Here is a 25873-nt window from a genome sequence, read left to right on the forward strand (position 1 = left end):
TGTATAGTCATGCTGGCCACATGACCACAGAAACGTCTTTGGGCAAGGCTGGCTCTCTTGGCTAAGAAACGGAGATGAGCACCACCCCCTAGAATCAGATTCAACTGGACAGGGGAAACGGTTACATTTAGATGGGAATTCATAGATAGGAACCTACACCTTACAAAGATAATGCCAATAAGAATCAACCTTAATCATACAAACAGCATCACCCTAGTCCAAGGCCTTAATCTCCTGCCCCCATCTATCCACAATTCTCCTATACCTGTTCATACATTGCCTTAGATCTTAAAGCAGATTCCAATTGTTCTGTTCCAATAGTGTAGATGGCCGAGCGATACTGGGTGCCAATGTCTTCGTATTGTTTCATTCCTGGGGAAAAAAACGAGGCCACAACAATGCATGTTATTAGACAAAAGATGACCAAATTGATTCATATTGCTGAATCTTCTTCTTCCCACTTCAACCTTAATAATAAACAGTTGCAGGAGAAAAGGTGTTATCCTTGAGTATTCCCATTTTATCCATTTCATTAATGGAAACAGACCGAAAATGTGGTGCTAGATAGATCATTGGTCTGCTAGATCAAGCCCTGTTATGCCGCCGCCGCAGGTTTCCAGCAGCAGGAGGCTCCGGGATGAGGGCCTGTCGGGGGTGAAGGGGCTGCTCCGGCGGGCTGCCTCTGTGGCAGTGGGGCATGCTGGTGCCCTGCGCTGGGCTCTGCTGCGGGGGCCGCCCTTGGAAAGGTGGAAGTGCAGCTGTAGTCTGGGATGGTCAACTGCTCCGAGCCCTCTCTGGCCGGCTTTGTGCCCCCGTCCCGCAAGAGCAGCTGGTTGTGAGTTGCTGGTGTGCGCTTCCCCGAGTGTGCCTCAGCCCCAGATCTCCCCCCACCCGGGACTCCGGCCGGGTCTGCAGAAGGCAAGCGGGGTGAAGGGCGCTTTGGTGCGTCTTCCATCCCTCCCGTGTGAAGGGTGCCTTCCTGCCCCACGGTCCACAGCAGCATTGTTGGCGTGCGTGGATCGACTCTGAGCGATTACGAGGTGTTTCTGTTGCTGGAATAAAGCTTATTAAATGAGCTAGCAACCTCCAAGTATCGTTGCTGGATCTTCCCCAACTTTCCTCCGGTGCTTCATAAAGAGTTAAGTGGGCATCAGGTTTCTTGGTAAAAATGGATTTGGAAAGAAGGAAGGAAGGAAGGAAGAATGGGAGGGAGGGAAGGAGGGAAGGAGGAAAGGACAAAGAGGGAGGGAAGGAAGAAAGGAAGGAAAGAAGGAAGGAAGGGACAATGGGAGAGAGGGAGGGAGAGAGAGAAAGAGGGAGAAAGAGAAAGAAATAGGGAGGGAGAGAAAAAAAGAAATACAGAGGGAGAGGAAGAAATAGAGAGAGGGAGAGGAAGAGAGGGAGAGAGAAAAAGAGAGGGAGAGAGAGAAAGAAAGAGGGAGGGAAATAGAGGGGGAGAGAGAGGGAGAGAGAGAGGGAAAGAGAGAGAGAGAGGGAGAGAAAGAGAGGGAGGGAGAGAGAAAGAGGGAGAGAGAGAAGGAGAGAGAAAGGGAGGGAGAGAGAGAGGGAGAGGGAGAAATTAAATTAGTAACATGGTTGTTAAGTGAATCTGGTTTCCCCACTAACTTTGCTTGTCAGAAGGTTGCAAAAGGCAATCAAATGACCCTGGAACAATGTGACCATCATAAATATGAATCGGTTGCCAAGCATCCACATGTAAATCACATGACCCTGGGGATGCTGCAACGGTCATAAGTGTGAAAAATGGTCATAAGTCACTTTTTTCAGTGCCGTTGGAAGTTTGAACAGTCACTAAGTGAATTGTTGTAAGTCGAGGACTACCTGTACTTTATCATTTTTTCCCTTTTTGGGGGGGAGTGTCAAGTTTTTGACACCTTGCTGGGCGACTGGTGGTACTCAGACATTGCCTTATCCTAAAAGTGGTACAATGGGTGAAAAGGTTGAAAAGCCCTGTCCTGGTGGACCACCATTTGAGTATGTGCTGCAGCTGCCTAAAAAGCCAATGCAATCCTGGGCTGCATCAACAGAGGGATAACATCAAGATCATGAGAAGTGATAGCACCGCTTTATACCGCACTGGTAAGACCACACTTAAGGAACACCACATTCAGTTCTGGTCACCACAATACAAAAAAGATGTTGAGATCCTGGAAAGTGTGCAGAGAAGAGCAACAAAGATGATAAAAGGTCTGGAGGCTAAATGGACGACGAACAGTTGTGGGAGCTAGGTATGTCTAGCTAGACGATTGAAGAGAGGGAACAAGGGGGGAAATGATAGCAGTCTTCCAGTACTTGTCAAGGGTTTTCACAGAGAAGAGGGGATTGACTTACTCTCCAAAGCACCAGAGGGCAGGACAAGAAATAAACTTGTTAAAAAAGATCCAACGTATCCAGCGTATCCAACGAAGTAAGGAGAAATTTTATGACAGTGAGAACAAGTAACCGGTGGAATCGCTTGCCTCCTGGGGCTATGGGCGCTGGAGGTTTTCAGACATAGACTAGACTTTGATTGGGATGGGGTAAGATTCCTGCCTTGAGCAAGGGGTTGGACTAGAAGACCTCTGAGGTCCCTTGCAGCTCTTGGATTCTATGTTCTATACAGGTCCTTTGAAATTAGGCCAACTGCTTCACATGAACTTGTGAGCTAAGGTTACACAACCCTGGACCTCAAAAAGCTACACAAGGTTGAATATGAATGAGAGACCATCAGAAATGGGAGAGCACCACGAAACTCCAGGACTGTAGGCTAGACAATCCCAATGTAAAAGAAAAAGCTCAGGAGAAGGCAGTGGTGACAAGGGCAAGAAAAATTGCATGTGACTTACATGTGGCCATGTAAGTCACCAGGTGTCAAGCTTGACTTCAAGGAAATGTTATCTCTTTCTTTTGTACCCGACAATGTCACTAGGAGAGGGCAGTCGGCAATGCTCCTCAGCCATAAGGCATCTTCTTTTGAAATCTAACACACAATGACTGTGGGGGGCAGAATTCTTCTCTCCCCACGTGCTCACTCCCTAATATGCCATCTACACTGGCAACTTTACTCATTAAAACACAAACACACCATTACGCACCCAGAGGAGGGCCCAGCCGGCAACACACAGAGAATTCTAATTTCCTCATTAAAATTACACTTCATTACAAAAATGCTCCATCTTCCTAAGGCCTTCAACCCTCCCCCCGCTGTTGCTCAGTGTTGACGTGAGGTGGGTTACAAACAGCCCTCCACACCCCTCCACTTCCTCTGGTTATTAAAAAAAAGGGGGGGGAGAAAAACATTAGAAATCCCCAGCCCCCCCCCCCTTTTCTTTACAACTGAACCTCTCCTGTCTCAGCAGAGGGTCCACTAAGAGCTTCACCTTTTGTGGCCTTGGTGGGGAGGTAGGAGAAGCCATTTAAAGGAGTCATTTAAAGAGGTACAGTCGTCTGAAAAATGAGGTTGGCTTACAAAATCAAGAGGGGCATGTGATTCCTTAAGAGAAAATCTCTGTCTCAGGATTCTGGAGCAAGTCAGGCTGGAGAAATTAGGTATTCTTTGGCTTAGAGCCCTCAAATGACTCAGCAATCAAACGGGAAAAAAAATGGCATGAAGAAGAATAACCCGACTCAATGAGCTCAGGGAGTCCTCAACTTACAACAGTTCATTTAATGACAGTACCGCAACGACACTGAAAACAGTGACTTATGTCCATTTTTCACACTTACGACTGGGGTGGCATCCTCACGGTCACATGATCAAAATTTGGAAGCTTGGCAAGGGGCTCATATTTATGACCGTTGCAGTGTCCCAGGGTCACCTTTTGCGACCCTCAGACAAGCAAAGCCAACGGGGAAGCCAGAGTCATTTAGCAACCATGCTACTAACTTAAACAGCTGCAGTGATTCACTTAACAACTAGGGCAACAAAGGTTGTAAAGTCGGGCAAAACTGACTTAAAACTTTGGGCTGAATTGTGGTCATGATTACCTATATTCAAAATACTCCAAGCAGCTTTCCATTCAGGTATTGCATCTCTGTGTCTTTGTTGCGTTACAGATTTTCAGGCTAACCAGAGGCAAGCAATCTTTCATCTCTAAAGCTTCTCATTCTTAGCCCATGATCTAGCTCAATTTAGCATATTCTGCATGCAGGTGGAACAAGAAACCCCTTTTTTATCAGGAGGACCATCTTGATTGTTAGGATTGAATCTGGTTTTTACAACTGCAGTTCAATATTTTGGGGGGTGGTGGTACGGATTTCACATGTTGATTTTCAGCAATTGTGCTACTGAAAATTTACTAGTGAAGTTGGAAAGAAGAGGATTCCTTCCACAAGAGGATTCTTTTCAGAAGGTGGACTTAGACCCATAAATTGTCCAAGCTTAAATTAAACAGGCCTTTGATCGATCTGGGTATAACAGTGTTGGTCAATCCTTAAGTATCTAAAAATATAAGATTAGGATCTTATTAATATATAAGCATAGAATCAGCTATGAAAAGAGGGCAAGAATGGACTATTGTATGCAAACAGACACACACACACTAATCACGTAGTAAATTATGTTCTTCCTTCTTCAGTGCAATGTTATAATAATGATTGACGACTTAGATTCTTACAAAATCAGCCCAGTCTTATTTCCTATAAAACTGTCTACTACTCTCTTTCTTCCCAGGCACTATGGCTCTAGATAGTCCAAGCTTCTATAAATTACAATCTTCCATTATTGGCCCTGCTGGTGGAAGAATGAGAAGGGGCCATAGTCCAAAATGCTGCAAGGTATCGTACAGTGCTGGGATTCAGCCAGTTTGGCAGAACCAGCAGCTAGTTTTTTGTTGCCCAGGCCCAGAATGGACTTCCGGAAGTGGCATCCATACAGAGAACTGGTTGTTCCCATATTTGAATCCCACCACTGGTACAGTACCAGCAAAGCTTAGGATTGCTTCCAAACACAATTCCTCTTGATGTGCTAGTAGAGTATTGCTTATGCTGCTTATAATTAATCAAGGTAAATAGATTGGTTTCCCACATTGCACCTTTCTTGACCCTAGATTTTTACCTTGGGTTGGATCATGGTTCTCCCAGAAAAATTGGAGGAGTTTTTCATAGCTGATTTTCTGTGGGTCAAACACTGCGCGGACCACTTCCGCATGTCCTGTCATCCCTGGAAACAGAATGGAGAAAAATCACCACAGGCTTTCTTTGAGCCTTGTCAGTTGTTGCAACCAATGGAAATTCACCAGGTCATTAGGCTAAATTGATGCTGCTTGCAAATTATACTCTGTGCTACAAAAATAACATAACAGGGACTCCTTGACCTACAAACATTCATTTAGCAACCATCTGGAACTACAACAGCACTGGAAAGAGAGACTTACAACTGGTTCTTGCACTCAACAACCATCGCTGCAGCTCCATGGCCCTGTGATCAAAATCCAGATATTTGACAAGTGGTATGTATTTATGAGGATTGCAACTTGCCAGGGACATGCGATTGCCACTTGCAACTTCCCAGCCGGCTTCTGACAAGCAAAGTCAATGGGGGAAGCTGGCTTTGCTTAATGACTGCACGATTCACTTAAGAGCTCCTATGATTCCCTTCACAACTGTGGCAAAAAAGTCATATAATCAGGCGTGTCTCACTTAACAAATGGCTTGCTTAGCCATGAGAATACTGGTCCCCAAGTGTGAGAAGACTTGGCATTTCTCCTGTGCACTGGGCTGGATGGGACGTGAGCTCCTCTTACTGTGAAAATGATTGCTTCAGCTCAGCTATGTATCTGACAGTGCTTTGGTGTATTGGATTTATACGGTTTGATATTTTTTTAAAAAATGAGTGATTTTGCCACTCAGAGTCCAAATTTATGAGTTGAATGGCCTTGTATATTCCTTAACTAAATAAATCAGTCCCCAGTACTGAAAGTATAGGAGCCGTGAGAAGCTATAAGAACTAGGTAGAAAGTTGAGGGTAAATTCTTCCACTGCTTCTTCCCAAACTATTTGATGTTATTTTTTTCCATTTAAGGCAATGTGGTCCTCAACTTACAACAGTTCACTTACTGACCGTTCAGAGTTTCATCAGCACTGAAAAAAGGGACTTATGACCGTTTTTCACACTTATGACCATTGAAGCATCCCCATGGTCACGTGATCAACATTCGGACACTTGGCAACTGACTCATATTTATGACGGTTGCAGTGTCCTGGGGTCATGTGATCCCCTTTTGTGACGTTCTGACAAGCAAAGTCAAGGGGGAAGCCGGATTCACTTAACTATCATGTTTCTAAACTACTGCAGTGATTTACTTAATAACTATGGCAAGAAAAGTTGTATCATGGGTCCAAACTTGCTTAACAACTGTCTGGCTTAGCAACAGAAATTTTGGGCTCAGTTGTGGCCGTATGTCGAGGACTACCTGTCATGTGAACTTGTTCAGTGGGAGTTCATCTATAAAACAGGACTAACATCAGCAAATACAGACTCTTGTCACTGTACTGTTGGGCTCTGCCTTTCCAAACAGTTGTTACTCGAAAGCCCAAACGAACCAGACGTCTTAACAGGATAACAGAGTTGGAAGGGACCTTGGAGGTCTTCTAGTCCAACCCCTTGCTCAAGCAGAAGATCCTTTATCATTTCAGACAAATGATTGTCCAATCTCTTCTTAAAAGCCTCAGTGATGGAGCACCCACAACTTCTGGAGGCAAGTTGTTCCACTGATCAATTGTTCCAACTGTCGGGAAATTTATCCTTAGTTCTAGGTTGGTTCTCTCCTTGGTTGGTTTCCATCCATTGCTGCTTCTCCTTCCACCTGGTGCTTTGGAAAATAGATTGTCCCCCCCCATCTTTGTGACAGCCCCTCGAATATTGGAACACTGCTATCATGTCATCAAGTAGACCACAACCTACTTCTTGGCATGCTTCTCGAAGCAGATAATATTCATACCGCATATTAAGCAGCACTGCAGGGGTTAATCCAGAGCCTTCATCCCACTTGGAAACACTTGACACATCCCCGTTAGATTAATATCTCCTGTCTAAAGGAGGAATTTCTCCTTTTCACTGCTGTACCCTGATTCCCCCATGGAGTTAGAAATTCTCATCAGAGATGCATTTCCCCGGAGCAGTTTCTAGTTAATTTTGCTCAAGCAAGGCTGCTGACCCTCCTATGATAATTAGGAGGGGAAAGGGAGGTGGGGATGGAGCAGGTGATGTTCAACCAGCCATGCCTACTATGCTGGGCCCTGTATGTAGCCCACTTAAGAACTGCAGTGATTTGCTTAACAACTTTGGCGCGCACGTGCACACACACACACACACACACACACACACACACAGATCGTAAAATTGGGTTTGACCGACTTAATAAATGCCTCGCTCAGCCATGGAAATTCTCCTCCTGGCTGTGGTTGTAAAACAAGGACTACCTGCATACAGGACATTTATGTACACAGTACTTGGTCACTCTGTAATTATGTGAAGGATACCATGCTCCATTCACAAGAGCTTATAGCAGTGGTCCCCAATCTGTCTGGCTCTGCAGACTAGCAGCGGTGGTGGTGGGGAGGTGGTTTTGCACGCACACCTGCCGTTTCCACAAATGGCGCTTCATGTGTTCACACGCTTGCCTGCTGCTTGCATGGCCCGGTTCCTAATGGGCCACAGTCCGGTACTGGGATGCGGACCTGGGATTGGAGACTGCTGGCTTACAAAATTGTGTGTGGGAAAAATCTGGCTCCCCACTTTGTTGCTTCCAGCACCCCAATCAGTGTATCCCTGATTTATCTAAAAATGAGACAAAGGTTGGGAGATATAAGTGCAAACTACAGATTTGACAAATTAATTATTTTGGAGAGAAAGGTAAGTGAGTGAGTGAGTGAGTGAGTGAGTGAGTGAGTGAGTGAGTGAATGAGTGTATTTGCGTGTCAGCAAGCAAAAGAGATTGTCCCTCCTTCCTCAATATTGTCTTAATACACAAAATGTAGGTGATAGACGTGGGGAATGTTTCTTTCAGTTAATCTTCCACACCCCACATTTAAAATGCTTTTGCAGTTAAGCTGCAAAACTGTCTGCTCTGATTTCTGCTGGATAGAGATTGGGAAGGATTAACTCTGCCAATAGACGCATCTGCCCAGGGAAGGACAGAGGAGAAGCAAGTCTTCCTCCCTGAGGTTCATAAAAGGCAACGCTGCCTCTAAGGAGGTACAAAACTCGCAGATCCAGGAACTGCGCAGTCTAGTCAGGGGTAGGCAACCTTGGCTCTTTTATGACTCGTGCTGGCTCAGGAATTCTGGGAGTTGAAGTCCACGAGTCATAAAAGAGCCAAGGTTGCCTACCCCTGGTCTAGCTGGAGGTTCATCATGGTCCAAAGGGGAACGGAACATTCTAGCATTTTCCAAATCATTCTAGAATTCCCCAGAATAAAGATCTGACCTTAAATGTTAAATGAACCAATGGTTGGATATGTACAGTACAAAAGGTTAAACTATATGCAAACATAAAACCCTACCAGAATTAAAACCAAACATGCCTGGAATTACACACTAAGCATGCTTAGTGTGTTACTCAAATGTAACTGCTAGGTTTGTATGAAAGGTTGTGTGGACAAACTCAGCGTGATGTAACGAAGTAACTAAATTTCATTTTTAATGTGTGCCATTGTGCCCCCAGTAAAAAATGACAATAAAGGTTATCTGTCTGTCTGCCTGCCTGCCTGCCTGCCTGCCTGCCTGCCTGCCTGCCTGCCTGCCTATCTATCTATCTATCTATCTATCTATCTATCTATCTATCTATCTATCTATCTATCTATCTATAAGATGTAGCTGCTTTAAGAAGTAACAGGTGATGCCCCTTTTACAAGCTCAGCAGCATATTTTCTGGAATTGAATCTGAAGCTCTGCGCAATCCTAGTTTGAAACTGACTTGGTTAAGTGTGCAGTGACACACAACCACACCAATATAAAGTTGAAAATCAGAAAATCAAGGCAAGTGAGCTTATTGCCTTTGTTTCAGGATATAAAGATAGCTTTGCCTAACACTGTGACTCTCATATGTATAAGCCCTTGGATCAGACATAACTTCACAGAGAAAGAGATTCCACCCAGAATTCTTCCCCAGAAGACTTACCACTGAGGACTTCTTTGTAGGTAGGATTGGCCGTGAAGCCTCCTGAGAATCCCACCTGTGTGGAGAAGACCCCCAACAGCTTCCAAAACATCTGTTCTGCTCCCCAGAAACATCCCATGCCTGTGAGGGAAGCCAAGAAAAAGAAAAGCTGTAAGTGAATAAGTGAATTATTAAGACGTTCTACGTCAGCGGTGTCTAACCTCAGCAACTTTAAGGCTTGTGGACTTCAACTCCCAGAATTCCCCAGCCAACCAGGCATGCAGCTAACAGCAAAGCCTGAGTCTTTTCAATACATTAATTACATTATTTCTCTATTGCTGGTGCCAGAAATTTTAAAATTAGAATGCAGGATTGTAGCCTCCAAGTGGTGGGGACAGGGTTGTAATTGAATCTGGCCATGGACAAATCAACACTCACCAAATATTGCCATTTGCATCCCTTCTGGAAATGGAGGATATGTTGGGTTTTGATTGACGGCATGGACAGCTGAAAAAAAAAGGGAAAGAAAAGTCATCAGAGATAGTCCTCAGTTGTTTAATGAACATCAATGGGCTAGTTCTTCCAAAAATACTTTAACTAAATTGTTTCTCTTGTTTCAAATAATATATATACAAAACTAGAGGAAGAATTATTTGATGATCCAAATGCATTGACTTGGAAAGCTAGTGGGCAAAGGAAGAAAGCTAGAGTAAGACTGAAGGAAACATTAAAGGGGATGCTATATTACTAATTAGATGTTTGAACATGGTTAAGAATAGATGGTTAGAAACAGAAGTATCATTATAACTAGATACATAGGATTTGTAATCAGAATATCATATCTTGGTATGAAAAGGGAAATAAGAATATACTAAGAATTTTGAATAAGGGATGCTTTTGGTTACCCAAATATAACTTGTTTTGAAATTATAAATGATTGGGATACTTTGAACATGGATGGGAAATTAAAAATTGAAAAGCACGAAAATAGGATATGGACTAAATAAATGGAAATTGAATGCAAGTGCAATTAAGATATGCTTTGGTTAGAAAAGATATGTTAAACTGATATTATTGACATTACTAGAAAAATGTAAGAAATGTTGATATGCAATTGTATATTTACTAACAACAAGAAGAATTGCATTTGCTTAGTGTGGAAAAATGGTTCTTATCAAAAGAGAAGATGTACCGGAGGGTGTAATCTCGGACTTGAAGGTTGAAGAAGCTTATATGTACCAAGGAATCACTAATGGACTCAGTCATCACGTTGTCTATTGGGCACTTGTTTGTGAAAATAGAAAATTAATAAAACATTTATTAAAAAAAAGAAGAGAGATAGTTCTCAGTTAACGACCTTTCATTAGGTGACTGATGAATGTTACAACAGCACCGAACAAGAAACTTATGCCAGTCCTCCAAACTGCAGTTTTCACAGTGTGCCTGCAGTCTTGTGACTGCAATTTGAGTGCCCAGCAACCAGTTCATAATTATTATTATTTTTTATTTTAATTCCATTTATATCACACCCTTCTCCGAAGACTCAGGGCGGCTTACAAGCTTAGCAATAGCCTTCATTCTATGTATATGCCTGCTTATTAAGGGCTTTCACACACACCCCAAGCGGCATTATTACAAAGTCAGCTTAATTGCCCCCAACAATCTGGGTCCTCATTTTACCTACCTCGGAAGGATGGAAGGCTGAGTCAACCTTGAGCCTGGTGGGACTCGAACCTGCACTAATTGCAGGCAGCTGGTGTTACTTAAGGAGGCATTAGCCCACTGCTCCACCAAGGCTCTATATTATGGCGGTGGCAGCATCCCGCAGTCACATGATCTGTGACCTTGACTGGTCATGTGAAGTCCTCGCTTAACTATAGCAACTGGGACTGCTGAAGCTGCCATCACTAAGTGGTGCAGTCATGTGACATTCCACTTTGCAACCCTGTTGCTTAGCTACAAGGTTTTACCCCATTTTACAACCTTTCTCGCCACAGTTGTTAAGTGAATTGCTGCAGCTGTTAAGTTAGTAACCCGGTTCTTAAGTGGATCTGGCTTCCCCCCATTGACTTTGCTTGTCAGAAGGTTGCCAAAGGGGATCACGTGACCCTGGTGGGATACTGCAACCGCCATAAATGCCAAGCATCTCAATTTTTTCTCACGTGACCACAGGGATGCTACGAAGGTCACAAGTGTGAAAAATGGTCATAAGTCCCTTTTTTCAATGTTGTTGTAATTCCAAATGGTCACTAAATGAAAAGGTTGTAAATCAAGGATGACCGGTAAGAGATTTTCGTGAGCGTTTCTTCAAGGAAAGTGGTTAGAAGTGGGTTAAAATGTACTAGGCTAGAAAGTGGGAGGCTGTGAGTTCAGGTCTCGCCTTAGCCATGAACGCCCTCTGGGTGACTTTGGACCCATTACTCTCTTTCAGATTGACCCACCTCACAGGATTGTTGTGGTGGTCAAAATAGTAGGAGGAAGTTATGTTGGATATGTTTGCTGCCTTGGGTTATTTGTAAAATAATAAGGGCAGGATGTAAATAAATAAGCAATCCAAAGTAGTAAAACAATGAACAAAACGAACTGACAAATAAAAAAAATGAGAAACATAAATTGCCCTTGACATATTTAGTCATCCCTGTGAAACACAAACATCCTGGAGAGTTTGGAATTTAAGGACTACGGCAAACTTATTTAGCAGGGATATCACTACCATCATGCATTGCTACAAAAAGCACAGAGGCCACCAAAGCAGTACATCTGTGCAGTCAACTACGGTAGAATATTATAAAACGGTTGCAAGCATTCCAGTATCCAGGCATTCTTCATCAGGCAAGATAAAAAGAAGTCAGACAAACATAAGACGAGGAATATTGTGACTAATATTGATCTCACATCATTTCCAAGATACGTTCTGAGATGAAGCCCCCGTTTTGCAAAACCAGTTTCTCAAATACAGAGTACCATTTGGCCACTCAATCTCCCCCCACCCTGCATTCCCAAAGTTTGCTAACCATATAGGAGCTCTGTATTGAAAAATACGATTTCCAAGTGTTAAAAGTATACCTTCGCCGGGTTCACATATCCATTACAGATAGTCCTTACAATTGCAAGTAAGCCCAACATTTCCATTACTAACCATGGCAGTTGTTAAGTAAATCACTCCAGTTGAGCAGGGGGATGGACTAGATGATGATGATGATCATCATCATCATCATCATCATATTATTATTATTATTATTATTATTATTATTATTATTATTATTATTATTATTATTTATTATTATTATTATTTCACTGTATTGTTAATCTGGCTTCCCCATAGACTTTGCTTGTCAGAAGGTCACAAAAAGTGATCCCATGACCCCAGGACACTGCAATCGTCATAAACACGTGCCAGTTGCCAAGCGTCTGAATTTTGATCATGTGACCATGGAGATGCTGCTACAATCATAAGTGTGATAAGTCACTTTTTCCAGTGCTTTTTTTAACCTACAAAAAGCCACTAAACGGATGGCTGTAAGTTGAGGACCACATGTACTATATGGGGAAAGGAGACAGAGCAATATTTATATTATCAAAACCAGACATAATGTTGGTAGAGAGAGGAGAGGGAACCATTGTTCAGAAAGATTCTTAAAGGGAGACCCTTGTTAGTCTTCTCAAAAAACTCTAAGTCACTTTATCTTATGGAGAGAGAAGAAAGATCAATAAAGTCTTCCTGTTAACCTGCTTGGCTCTAGAAGGAAAATAATTAAATTATTTTAACTCCACAGCTTTCTTCTCAATAAATCTAGCTAAAGAGAACTCTAGGAAAATAGAGCTCGGATTACTTTCAGGTTAGGCAATATCAAACACCACAACATGAAATCTGCGTTTGAAACAGGAGGCAGCGTACAGCCATCAAGATTAACAGCCACCTATTGTCTGATACCTCAAGAATTTGTTCAGGCTTCTTTTAAAATTAAGGTGACCATTGCTGTCTGGGATGGCAGCAGCTTCTACAATTTAAGCCCATCTTCTGTAAAAAGTCTCTCTCTTTTTTGGTTTTACAGTTAGAGATGACTCTGAGTTCTAACATGGGGGCATAATATCTCTACCTGTATTTTCCACACCATATATTGACTAAAGGGGGTCTTCATTGTGCAACTGCCTCATTTAACAACCATTCACAGTTTTAACGGTGCTGAAAAAGTCATTTTATGACCAATCCTTTTTATTTATTAATTTTTGCAGGTCTGTAAAGCTGAAGTAAGATCATAAGCCCAGCCGTGATTTCATTTAGTGACTGCTTTGCTTAACAACAAAGTTGCTGGTCCCAACTGTGGCCACTAAGTGAGGACTACCTGTACATACCTTTATTTGAGTTTCTTCCTGCCTGCCTTTGCTCTAAGCTACAGCCAAATGATGCGGTCTTTCTTTTAACCCCTGCAATAATTTCTGTTGCTTTTGTCTCCATCTTAGAACATGCTTTCTTTCTTTTTTTAAAGATATTTCCTCTTCTTTTACCTATGCTATATTAGATCAGATCTCTGCTTGCGCTTATTCTACATCTACAACTTCAAAAGCGAGCCTGCCAGCTGCAGTATCAAGGGTTGCACCCTGCATCCTGAAACATCTTCTCATTTCTATTCAGATTTTTTTTAAAAAAAAACACCAAAAAAACCCCTTCACTTTACCTAAGGAATTAATTTTCAGAAACCCAGGTAAACTCAGGCTGAAGCCTGAAGAACGGTATGTCCCACTGGCTCATTTTCTCTAGTCTAAATCCTTATTTAAGTTCGGTGAGACTGTAATTTCTTTGTCTCCCTGGATGTCTCACAAAGGCAGCCGACCACACCAGCAGCTCTATCGAACAGGCTTCAAAGTGAGCGGGGCAGAAGAGATGTAGCAGGAATTCTTTCTGTTCCCAGGTCCACGTTAGAGCCAATAGCCTCCTGTTCAAGCTTCCTTCATCCAGGAGCTCCTGTAACTCGTCTTCTGCACCACACCCACCAAAGGTGGTTAGGAAGGCTGGCAATCCTGAACTAGCAAAGCTGCAGCCATGTTTCAGCTCTGCCTCACCTCCTTAAGCCTCTGGGTGTCCAGGACCAAAGACCCGGTGCCAAAAGGGGGTCACCAAAGGTAGAGACTGCCCTACAGTTGGCCAAAGAGCCATCTCAAGGGAATAGATCCACTGCTACATTCAACATGCCATGTGGTTTGAGAAATGAGACCCAACAAAGCAGGCATCGGCTCTTGGGTTATTTTTCCAAAGTGAGACTAAAATCTACACACTCACCCTTAAAAACACACCCACGCCCACCCTGCATGCCGTGCCAGCCCCATTCTCCTACATATCCTTGGATTTTGGATGCAAAAGTTTCCAGGTTTGGCATCCTTTTAAAAACTAAAGCAGACAAAGGGACCATAGCTGGCCCTGAGGTTTCCTACCTGTTCTGGGCTACCTGCCTTCGAGGCTGCAGGGGTCCCCTGTGAAAAAGTCACCAGGGAAATCCCTAACCAATATCCAAGAGAAGTCCAAAGGTACCACCGGAGGCCCGTTTGGATCCGGTTGACAATTCAATGCCAAGGTGGCGAGGCAGCTTGGCAGCTGGCAGTCAATTCCTGCTACCCAAACCCTCCTTCCCCCCCCCAAAAAAAAAACCCCGTTCCAGGCAAGATAGCAGTCAACATTATTTCCTTGGCCCAGATTCAAATCAATCAGCATAGGAACTGCTGTGCTCCCTAAACGCAACTCTCTGCATTTGGTATCCATGTGCTACATAATGAACATCCAATAACCGCAAGAAAAGGAGAAGGGAAAATAAAATAAAAGGAAAAGATGAAGCAATTTGCCATATTAAAAGAAAACAAACAGGTGCCCAGATCAAGGATCTGCGAGTCGTTCTATTCCCCTAAACCCACCCACCCCCCTTTGCTTTTTAGCATTTCTCTTCCGAAATATACATTACCATGTGTGTGTTCGCCCAGCTTTCTATGGCATCTCTGCCAAGCAGCCTTGGCAAACCTCCAGCCTGTGCCAGTTTTATTCTCTCCCTCCCTCTCTCCCTCTGTCTCACGGCTTCCCTGCCAACCTTCATCCCAATGGCCGTGATCCTCTCTCCCGCCCTCTCCCCCTTTGCTGCTTGTTTAGAACCCAGAAACTGAGCCAAAAAAAAGAGAGAAAATGTTGAACAATCTGAACGTTCATGGCGACTACTGTACTTTTATTTTCCCCCACACACACACACACAAAAATAAGGTTGAATAAGAGGGAAGAGGGAAGAAGAGGAGAAAGAGCCGAGCCCAAATAAATGCTTACCCCCTTGGGTTGGCGGTTCTTGGTTCCCTTCGGGATTAGGACCCGGCCGGACTTTTTGGATGCCCGCCTTGTGCCCTCTGTACTGCAGGAGACTCAGGGATTTCAGGAAGGGGATGGAGTAGGTCAGACAATACATGCCCAGGAGGCTACTGTCGGAAGGCTGGAGTTTTTCCTCTCCAAATGGTGCCAGGTTCTTCCCACCCTTCTGCCATCAAAAGAATGGGCAGCATAACAACCCCTTGTTTTTTTTATATGGCATCAGCTTGCTGAGGTACAATGCATCATGGGACAGGGAGAAAAAAGGGAGGAGGGAGAAGGAGGCAGAAGGGAGAAGGGAACAAATTTACCTTTAGAGATGCCAATTTTCTTTCTTTCTTTCTTTTTTTTAAACCAACACCCGTGTTCAAAATTAGCTGAGAAAATGAGCAGGAAAAACTTAATTCTCCAAATAGCTCAGAGATAAAAAAAAACCTGGCTCTTCAAATCTTTACATGCTATTTCTCCACCATTTCTTCTCAAGGTGAGAACTGAGTTCTTGGTTACCGTTGTTAAGCAAATCATCAGGGGTCACTAAGTGAGGACTTGGCTTGTTGGAAGCCAGCAGAGAAAGTCGCAAATTGTGATCATGTGACACTGCAATGGTCAGTTACTGAGGATCTGGATGGTGATCACGTGACCAGGGGGTGCCGCAACGGATGGAATTCTGAGGACCAGTTTTAAGTATCACTTATTCAGAACTGTTGCAAGTTCAGTCACGGAACATGTGGTCATTACCTGAGGACTATCCGAAATGTAAAGCCTGAAATAAACATGGGTGTTTTAAAGCCCCCAAATGTCAAAATTCTCACCAATGCCAGCAAACCCCACCCTTCCCTGTTGACTGCAGCCTTCCTACTCTTCACAAAAAGATTTAAATGTTGGCTTGCAGCCAACAAGTTGTACTCTCCTGCACTAAAACACGGTCACATTATGCATTCCAAATAGTTGCCACTCACCAATATACATTGTACAAATGAAAAAAAACCCATCCCTTCTAATAAAATGTATGTTTTGAGATTTCCACTCCTCTAGAAGGTTAAAAAGTGGACCTTCATTCATACGCTAGAATGATATGAGTGAATCTCTGCTCAAACTTGCAGCTTTTTTGAATCCTTCTTTCATATGGACTAGGAAATCTTCTATTAACATTTGTATTCCAATGCATTCAAACCGGGACATTAGATCCCAGGAACGGTCCGGTTTATTGACCCAACTTTTAACTCACTTTAATAGTCCAGATTACTCAGGAACTACTGTGACTTCTTGGCTCAGCTGAAATGGAAATTCATTTCAACAGCAGTAATTGCTAACTGCACTACTACCAATTCTCTGTGAAGTTTCTTCCAAAACTGCACTGAAAGAAAGCAAGCTAGAAATGAACATGAATAAACTTGGAACAACTTTTATGAAGTGGGACACCGCCATGCTGAACAGAATCAACCAAGGGTGCTGCTCTGTAAGGACTTGATAAATTGCCTATTTCACTGCCTGCCTATGATTTCTCCTTCCCATATGAATATTAAAAGCCTAGGAGCACGCGAAAAATACAAGTAGAAAAATAGGGACCACTACGGTGGGAAGGTAACAGCGTTCCGTGCGCCTTTGGCATCCAGTCATGCCGGCCACATGACCACGGAGACGTCCTCGGACAAGCGCTGGCTCTTCGGCTTTGAAACGGAGATGAGCACCGGCCCCTAGAGTTGGAAATGACTAGCACGCATGTGCGGGGGAACCTTTACCTTTACCTTGAGGTCCTAGCAAACAATAGCACACAAGTACAAGTACTCCTGGACTTAGTACCATTCTAAGTTAGAAATGCTTTGGGGGAAAAAAAAGATTTATGACTATTTTCCACAACCATTGTAGCATCCCTGTGGTCACGTGATCAAAATTCAGACTCCTGGTAACTGGCTCATGTTTACGGTGGTTGCAGTGTCCCAGGGTCATGTGATCCCCTTTTGCAACCTTCTGACAAGCCAAGTCAATGGGGAATCCAGATTCATTCGTGTTACTAACTTAACAACGGCAGTGATACACTTAACAGCCGCGGTGAGAGAGATCACAAAATGGGGCGAAATTCACTGAACAATCGTCTTGCTGAGCAACAGAAATCTGAGTCTCCGTTATGTTCATAAGTCAAGGACTACCTGCAGTGACTTGCATGAAAGACTCAAAAAGCAAGTTTGAGAAACACTGAACTAGCGCCTACTGGGAAGTGTTCTTCTCCCAAAAGTAGTGCATTATGAGAATTCAAAACAACACTTTCCTCTTTGGATACCAGTTCCTTCCTGGCCACATCCCTCATGGCCAGCAAATTGTGGGAAATGAAGAACCTGTTTGGAGACAGCTTCGGAGTTTTCTGAAAACTACCCTATCTTCTTTAGTTGTTTGCTTTGAAACAAAAGCGTTTGCTTGATCACCTTAGGACAGGGGTCTTCAAACCTGGCCCTTTTATGACTTGTGGATGCTGGCTGAGGAATTCTGGGAGTTGAAGTCCACAAGTCATAAAAGGGCCAAGTTTGAAGATTCCTGCCTTAGGACATGCTGGCTCAGGAATTCTGGGAATTGAAGTCCACAAGTCATAAAGGGGGCCATTGGTCCCCACCTCTGCCTTAGGACAAACATTTTATCAGAGGAAAGGAACAGCTATACAACTCCCAAACTGTGCCATATTTGTTTCTTCCAAGGTTTGCTCCAGTCTGTTTTGCTTTGCTGTTTGTTTAAATGTTTTTTTTTTATTTTCAATGTTTTGCTGATAGAGCATTTAATTTTTTTTAAAAAAATACTAGAGGCAGATAAGGTTATGATTAGAGTAATCAGAGGGATCATTATTTCTAGATGCGACAACTAACCAAAGTGAATATTTATTCTTCTTCTAAGCAAAGAGTAAACAGGGTTACATTCTCTTCTCTCCTGCCTGGCCATTATCTACCAGTCAAAATACAATTTGGATAAAGGTAAAGGTTCCCCCGCACATGCGTGCTAGTCGTTTCTGACTCATCTCCGTTTCAAAGCCGAAGAGCCAGCGCTTGTCCGAGGACGTCTCCGTGGTCATGTGGCCGGCATGACTAGACGCCAAAGGCGCATGGAATGCTGTTACCTTCCCACCGTAGTGGTCCCTATTTTTCTACTTGCATTTTTACGTGCTTTCGAACGGCTAGGTTGGCAGAAGCTGGGACAAGTAACAGGCGCTCACTCTGTTACGCGGCACTCAGGATTCGATCTGCCAAACTGCCGACCTTCTGATCGACAAGCTCAGCGTCCTAACCCACTGAGCCACCACGTCCCTTATATTTTGGATACCCCAAGACAAATGGCCTAAAACTGTTTCTTGTATTCCTTCAACTTAAGTTGAAGACCTAAGTTAAAGAACAGGGAAATGATAAGAGTAATACGATTGGAAACTCATAATTTATTTGATTTAAAATCCGTCAGGCCTCCAAACCAAGAAGGACATTGTGGTGATTCTTCCAAGCTAAGTTCCTTATTGTTCCTCACCTATGGACAGAATCTTGCCAGACTAAACACTCTACTATCTGCATCTACTACCTACTGTGGGAACTATTAGGGAGGGACTGTCCCCCCACTCCTCTGACCTGAGCCAGCAAGATTCTTATTTTTAGAGCCCATTATGGCCATATCCCTGCCTAGCATCTTCTTTTAGAATAAAGCCAGGATCAAGATACCGCCTCCCCTCAATTGATGGGCACACCATTGCTTCAAATAAATTCAGCATAAAACAGTTGGTCTCTCACACAGCCAAGAAATGGGCCCAACAAATGCCCAGCCTTTAATTGTCCCCAACTCCTCCATGTCCTGGTGCTCCTGTCTCATGGTCATAACTGTGCTTGCCATGTTTCAGGAATCATCTTGTTCCAAATGGGGAGACAGCAGAAGCCGAGGAGGAGGGGGAGGAAGGCTTCCAGGCATCCCTCCAAGTCTTTTATTCCTCCGTCTCCTAGCAACAGTATCCGTTGCCATGGAAAGTGCCGTATGCCCCATCCCAATCAGCACATGGGGAGCAGCTAGGGTATCATTCCAGAGCATTGGCTCTTGGCACATGTTCAGAATGTAAACAGAGATGACTCGGGGTCAGGAAGAACAGCTGGGAAATCAGCAAACCGCAGACATTCGCGCACACCATATTGTACACCCAGCTCTCATTCCTGAGCAAGAGACTGCCAACTGCAGAGGGAAGGCAGAGGTAAGAATGGCACTGTCCAATATTCAGTGGCTGCAAAATGCATGGTGTACCCTCTGAAGGTCAAGTCTCTAATCTTTTGGATGAGGGAGGGGGAACAGAGGAGCAAATAATGTGGCTTCCAAAGTCCAGGGGTGGAGTAGCTTTCTCCAGAGTCAGCATCTTCACTACTACCGGTATTAAGCATACCAGTATATCGCCAGAAGTAACGACATTTTATTTTTATTTATTTCAAAATATTTATACAGGTAGTCCTCGGCTTGCAACCACAATGGAGATCAGATTTCCTGTTGTGAAGCAAGGCAGTGGTTAAGAGGGTCACACCCAATTGTACGACCAGCTTTCCCATGGCCGTTAACTGGATCATGGCAGTTATTAAATGAATGATGCAGTCTTTAAATGAATCCAGCCAACTAGGATGGTTAAAAACGGTGATCCACTGACCACAGGAGGCTGCCAGCATCATAAATACATGCTGGATACCCAGCAATCAAATTTTGATCACATGACCATGGGGAAAGCTATGTCCGTTGTCAGTGTGAGTTATTGGTTGAAAGACACATTTCCCAGTGCCATTGTAACTTTTAACAGTCACTAAAACATTAAGCATGTTTTTGGGGGAAGGTTTGTAAAATGAGTCCACAAGGACTTCAGGAATGTTTGTTTCTTCCCTCTGGTTTGGGGTTAGATCTTTGCTGTTCTCTTCATTGTGCTTAATCCATGGAGATCTTCGCTTACCAAGTTTTTGTTTTACGAACATATTTGGCAGTGATATTCAATTACCCCTATTGGTTGAGAGAGGAGGATCTCAGAGCCACTTAAAAAACAAACCAAAAAAAGGATTAGAGGTCTGGACCCACAACCGAGGTTGTGTATTGTTGAGCCCTGTCCTGTTATACGCTTGGCTGATAGGAAAGCAAGGAAGATCTAACCAAAATGGGGTAACTTCTCCAACCTTTATGGAAGAACGTAAATTCCAAGACTTACAAATCTTTGGATATCACTAGTACTCAGCTTACCACTACAATCGGGACCGGATTTCCAATGCTGAGTAAGGCAGCTATTAAATTACTTGCGCCCGATTCTACGATTTTTCCCCCACACAGTTAACAAATCACAGCAGTTCTTAAGTCAGGGGTCCTCAAACGTGGCCACTTTAAGATATCTGGACTTCAACTCCCAGAATTCCCCAGCCAGTCTGGTTGGCTGGGGAATTCTGGGAGTTGAAGTCCACAAGTCTTAAAGTGGCCAAGTTTGAGGACCCCCGTCTTAAGTGAACCATGTGGTCATTAAGCATATTCACTTCCCCCATAGTCTTTGCTTGTTGAAAGCCAGCTGCTAAGGTTACAACATACATGACCTGGGGACACGGCAACTCTGATTATGTGACCATAGGGATGCTGCAATGGTTGTAGGCGCAAGGAATGGTTGCAAGTCATTTTTCAGTGTTGTAACTTCAAGAGCTTGCTAAATGAATGGTTGTAAATCCACTACCTGTGTGCCTATTTATTTTAATTCTGCATAACTTGTCTTTCAGGATATCCTCCCCAAATGGCTTGCAAACAATGCACATGCTTCCCCCACTGTGCATCTTGGGGAATACACAGTGCCGATGCTCTGGTCCATGGATAAAGTATAATAAAATGCTGTTTGTAAAGGAATAAATAAGTGGGCCTTAGTGCGGCTAAAGCTATTCTTTGCGGAGAGGAAGGAGAATTTTTTCTTCTTCTTAGATAGCTTGCCTCCTGCCAGGTCTAATCTAGGGGTCTTTAAACTTGGCCCTTTTATGACTTGTGGACTTCAACTCCCAGGATTCCTCAGCCAGCGTGCCTGGCTGAGGAATTCTGGGAGTTGAAGTCTACAAGTCACAAAAGGGCCAAGTTTGAAGACCCCTGGTCTAATCCCTTCCAAAGTCACCCTTGTTCTCTAGAATATACAACCACGGTGAGGCAGGGAATATGGGCAAAAGAGCAGAAAAACCTGTGTCTGCAAATGGAGAGACCGAAGTCCCAAGACTTATGCAATGTGTCTTGCGTAAAAGTATAAAGGTTGCTCTTCCAAGACAGAAGGAACCCAAACTTACACACTCCACCAACGTCCGTTTTGAGGGCGTTCATTTATTGGGGGGTGGGGGTGGGGTGTCCCCGTTCTGTTTTCTACGGAAGGAAGGAGTTTTCGAGGAGACCTGACGATCACGGCCACCGTTTTGCTGAGCAAAAAACCTGAGAACGAGAGGCGAGCAGCCTCCCCCCCCTCCCGAAGGTCGCTTCGCCTTTGCTCCCCTCGCTGCCAAGCGCGCGGTCTTCCACCCTGGTGTAGTTTGTAAGTTTCGGCTGCTTCTCTGTGCCTGGCTTGGAAAAGCAACTGGCAGTTCGACTTCAAGGAGTGTTGGCAGCTTTCAGGGTGCACAATCGTAGGACTTTGACGCTTTATGCGAGGCACCTTGATGGCCCATGTTGGGACTTGGGTCTCTCCCTTCGCAGACCCGAGCCGAGGCTGCTCCAAGGGCGGCAGGCGAGGCACGCTGCGCATCCTTGGAGGTAGGGACCCCACGGCTCCCCAAGACACGCGCACCAAACTAAGTGGACGCGTTTACACCACACCAGGGCTAGGCAACCTTGGCTCTTTAATGACTCGTGGACTTCAACTCCCAGAATTCCTGAGCCAGCCAGGAATCCTGGGAGTTGAAGTCCACGAGTCATAAAAGAGCCAAGGTTGCCTAGCGCTTGCTCTACACATACCCAGCTCCGCCTCGGTTTTTGCAGCTCTGCTGAATTTCCACTCCCGTCCTCCCTACTCGGCAAAGGACGATGGGAGTTGAAGTCCAACCGAACTCTCAACCACCAGCCCGGGACGCTCCAACTCCTCAACGCGGACCCTGCCGTGGCCCTCTCCGCGGGATACCTTGGACTACGATAGCTTCAGATCTGCCCGGCGGAGCCTGGTCCCGGCTCGGCATCTCCGTTTTGCCCGGCATCGCGGCGCGACCCCCTGAAGAAGCCACCCAGTATCCACGCGTGACCCTTCCACCACTTTGCAGCGCCAGCGTGCTGCGCTGGCTAGCTGGGGTGGGCGGGGAGGAGGGGAGGCCGTGACGTAGACCCTTGGGGGAGGGGCTGTTGGCCTTTGCAGGGCGGGAGGGGCCGGGGGAGGCCAGGAATTGGAAAGCTTGCGCAGTGTTGGCATCCAGGTGGCATTCCGACGCACGTATAACTCCCCCGTGGGTCCGCTTCCCCCACGCGGCTCCTTGTAAACCTGCGTAAGGCTGGGGGTGCGCCTAGTTTCTTGGCTACGGGCGAAGCTGCCTTGCTGCACTTCAGGCAAAGAGAGGCTTCCGGTGGCAAGCCTATATGGGTCACCTCAACATTAAGTCCCAGTTAATTCAGAGGAATTTTTGCAGGATCCAATCTGGGTCGATCACTGGGACCTGAGGTTTAGTCTTCCGAGCTTTCGGACTCTTAACGGAATGCGCGTCACACGTTCACACGTTCTGGTGAGAGAGAAGTTCCCTGAGGATGGGCTCCAGCACAAGTCCGAAAGCTCGGAAGACTAATAAACCTCTGATCCCGGTGGCCGATCCAGATTGGTTCCTGCAACATTATCCCGGGACACGTACATTGATTTGCCTTCATTCGTGCCGTCAGAGGAATTTTTCTCCCAAGTGAAAGGCAAGGCCTGCGTCCTTTTGTCACGGGTGAAATAGCGAGGATGGGAAGAAGCCTATTCTGCTTATCAGGCATAAGACTTCTTGCGTCTGAAGTCCAGTTAGAACAGTGTTTCTCAACTTGAGCCAATGTTAAGATGTGTGGACTTCGGCTCCCAGAATTCCTCAGCCAGCTCAACTGTCTGGGGAATTCTGGGCATTGAAGTCCAGGCATCTTGAATGAACCTTTATTGTCAAAGCACAACCATGTATACATTGAGATTGGCTGAGCCTCCCTTCGTGCCCCCACCCCCAACTCACAGTGACAACAAACCCACCATCTTGTTGCACCATGTGAGCTAATTGCACAACACACCGGCCTCACAAGTCAAATAAACAAATAAAAACTAAGAAAGATTTTAAAATACTGCTGTTCCCCTATCTAGGAAAAATCCCTGCAACTGAAGGTCATCAATTTGAGGCCAGTTCTTCAATCAGAAGATTCCTTTTCAGAGTTCTTTAGATCTTGGATCTTTTAAGAAGAAATCTGTTCCTTCACTAGGACTTAAATTTCCATCCTGGCTGCAGGAGAGATGGCGTGGGGTAAAAGAAGAGGCCTAAGAGAAAAGCCTCACCCTAGGAGAGTAGGTCTCTAATTTTGCAGATCACATGATTCAGTAAGGACTCATCCATTTTAAATTACTATTAGGTTTTGTGTAAGTTTGGTACTAGTTTTGTGTTTTCCCTTTCTCATTTGTCCGTATTTTCTCAAGGATCCTTGATAGCCCATAGTTCAGGGGTCCCCAACTGTGGCAACTTTAAGACTTGTGGACTTCAACGCCCAGAATTCTGGAAGTTGAAGTCTATAAGTCTTAAAATTGCCAAGGTTGGGGAGCCCTGCCATACTTCATTGATGCAACACCTGGAGTCAATTGTTTTCCAACGTTTCTCAAATTCAACAGAATAAAATCAACAAAAGCTGGTGCAGAACCCACTAAAAGAGCTATTGTACCAATGCTCTCTTCAGTCAGTCCTGCTTCCCGGTTACCTGGGTTGGCTGAATTTGTCCAATATGGTAGACCAGATGAAACTGGTTTTTGTAGCTTATGGTTTAATGTGCTATGGAGACCAAGCCAGGGTCTTATCATGCGTGAACCAGGCAATGAGACTCAAACCCTAATATGGATGCTTCCTCACAGGGTGTGAAGCAAAGGGCGCAGCTTTACTCTGTTAATCCAGATTTAGGGTTTTGAATACTCTGAGATACACATGCTGAGGATATGTCAGGTAAACTAATCTCTGGCCCTCAATCTAATCTTGAATGACATTCATCCTCAGTAGGGTTATTAGAATACAATAGATAAACATAGATCACACCAGTGTTTTTTGAACTTGATAACTTTAGGATGAGCTGGCTGTATAATTCTGGTAGTTGAAGTCCACCCAATTTAAAATTGCCAGCTGGAAAAACATTGCATTACACCTGTCCCAAACCAGGCAAACTGCTTCATGTGTAGAATAACTATGGGAATCCAGAATGGAATTTGCTAAGAAAGTCTTTGGGCGCTATGTAACAAAATGAAATTCAATGATGAAAAAAATAAGGTTCTATATTTAGGCAAGAAAAAATGCACAGGTTTAGTATAAGTGGTACCTGGCTCAATAGTTGTAATTGTGAGAGGGATCTTGGAGTGGACAATCATTTAAATATGAGCCAGCAGTGTGCTGCAGCTGCTCAAAAAATCAACATAGTCCTAGGCTGCATTAACACAGGGATAGAATCAAGATCATGTGAAGTGTTAATACCACTTTATAATGCCTTGGTAAGACCACATTTGGAATGCTGCATCCAGTTTTGGTTGCCATGATGTAAAAAAGAACTTGAGACTCTAGAAAGAGTACAGAGAAGAGCAACAAAGATGATTAGGGGACTGGAGGCTAAAACATATAAGGAATGGTTGCTGGAATTGGGTATGTCTAGTTGAATGAAGAGAAGGACGAGGGAGCACATGATAGCAATGTTCCAATTTCTCAGGGGCTACCACAGGAAGTCAAGCTATTCTCCAAAGCAGCTGACAAGACGCAATGGAAGGAAACTAATTAAACAGAGAAGCAACCTAGAACTAAGAAATTTCCTGACAGCTAAAACAATTCACCAGTGGAACTGCTTGCCTCCAGAAGTTGTGAATGCTCCAACACTGGAAGTTATTAAGAAGAGACTGGACAGCCATTTGTCTGAAATGGTATAGGTCCCTCCAAAGTCCCTCCCAATTCTGTTATTCTGTAGAAAGCTAACTTTGCAGGGACTCTTCTAGCAGGTCGTGGGAATCCAGACACCATGGTCTGCCAACCAGGCTTTATATCTTAGCATATTGAACCCAGCCATTGTATGGACTGATTTTTATATCTTCAGTATTTACTGCTGGAGGCCAATATATCCAACCTACTAAGATTGATCCAACTTGGCAGTGCTTCAAATCCTCAGGTGTTAGTTGCACTGATATTGTTCAAAATGACGGGTGATCCACTGTTTTGTTTGACATAAATTAGTCTGCCCAGGAAGATAGTGAGAAAAGATTCCATTGC

The 25873-nt window shown here is 44.3% G+C and overlaps 1 protein-coding gene across 1 annotated transcript in view; it reads right to left on the minus strand.

Moving 5' to 3' along the window:
* Positions 1-22621, minus strand: part of LOC310644263 (mitochondrial peptide methionine sulfoxide reductase-like) — a gene marked incomplete at both ends in the record, with an annotated part of 37742 nt that extends 15121 nt beyond the window's left edge. The window contains 5 exons of the mRNA XM_083369095.1: positions 266-372; positions 5057-5161; positions 9122-9241; positions 9539-9607; positions 22549-22621. Coding sequence (XP_083225221.1) covers positions 266-372; positions 5057-5161; positions 9122-9241; positions 9539-9607; positions 22549-22621 — 474 coding nt within the window. The remainder of the gene's footprint in view (positions 1-265; positions 373-5056; positions 5162-9121; positions 9242-9538; positions 9608-22548) is intronic.
* Positions 22622-25873: the final 3252 nt, after the last annotated feature.

Source organism: Vipera ursinii (genome assembly GCF_947247035.1).
Source record: "Vipera ursinii genome assembly, chromosome: 9".
NCBI lineage: Eukaryota > Metazoa > Chordata > Lepidosauria > Squamata > Viperidae > Vipera > Vipera ursinii.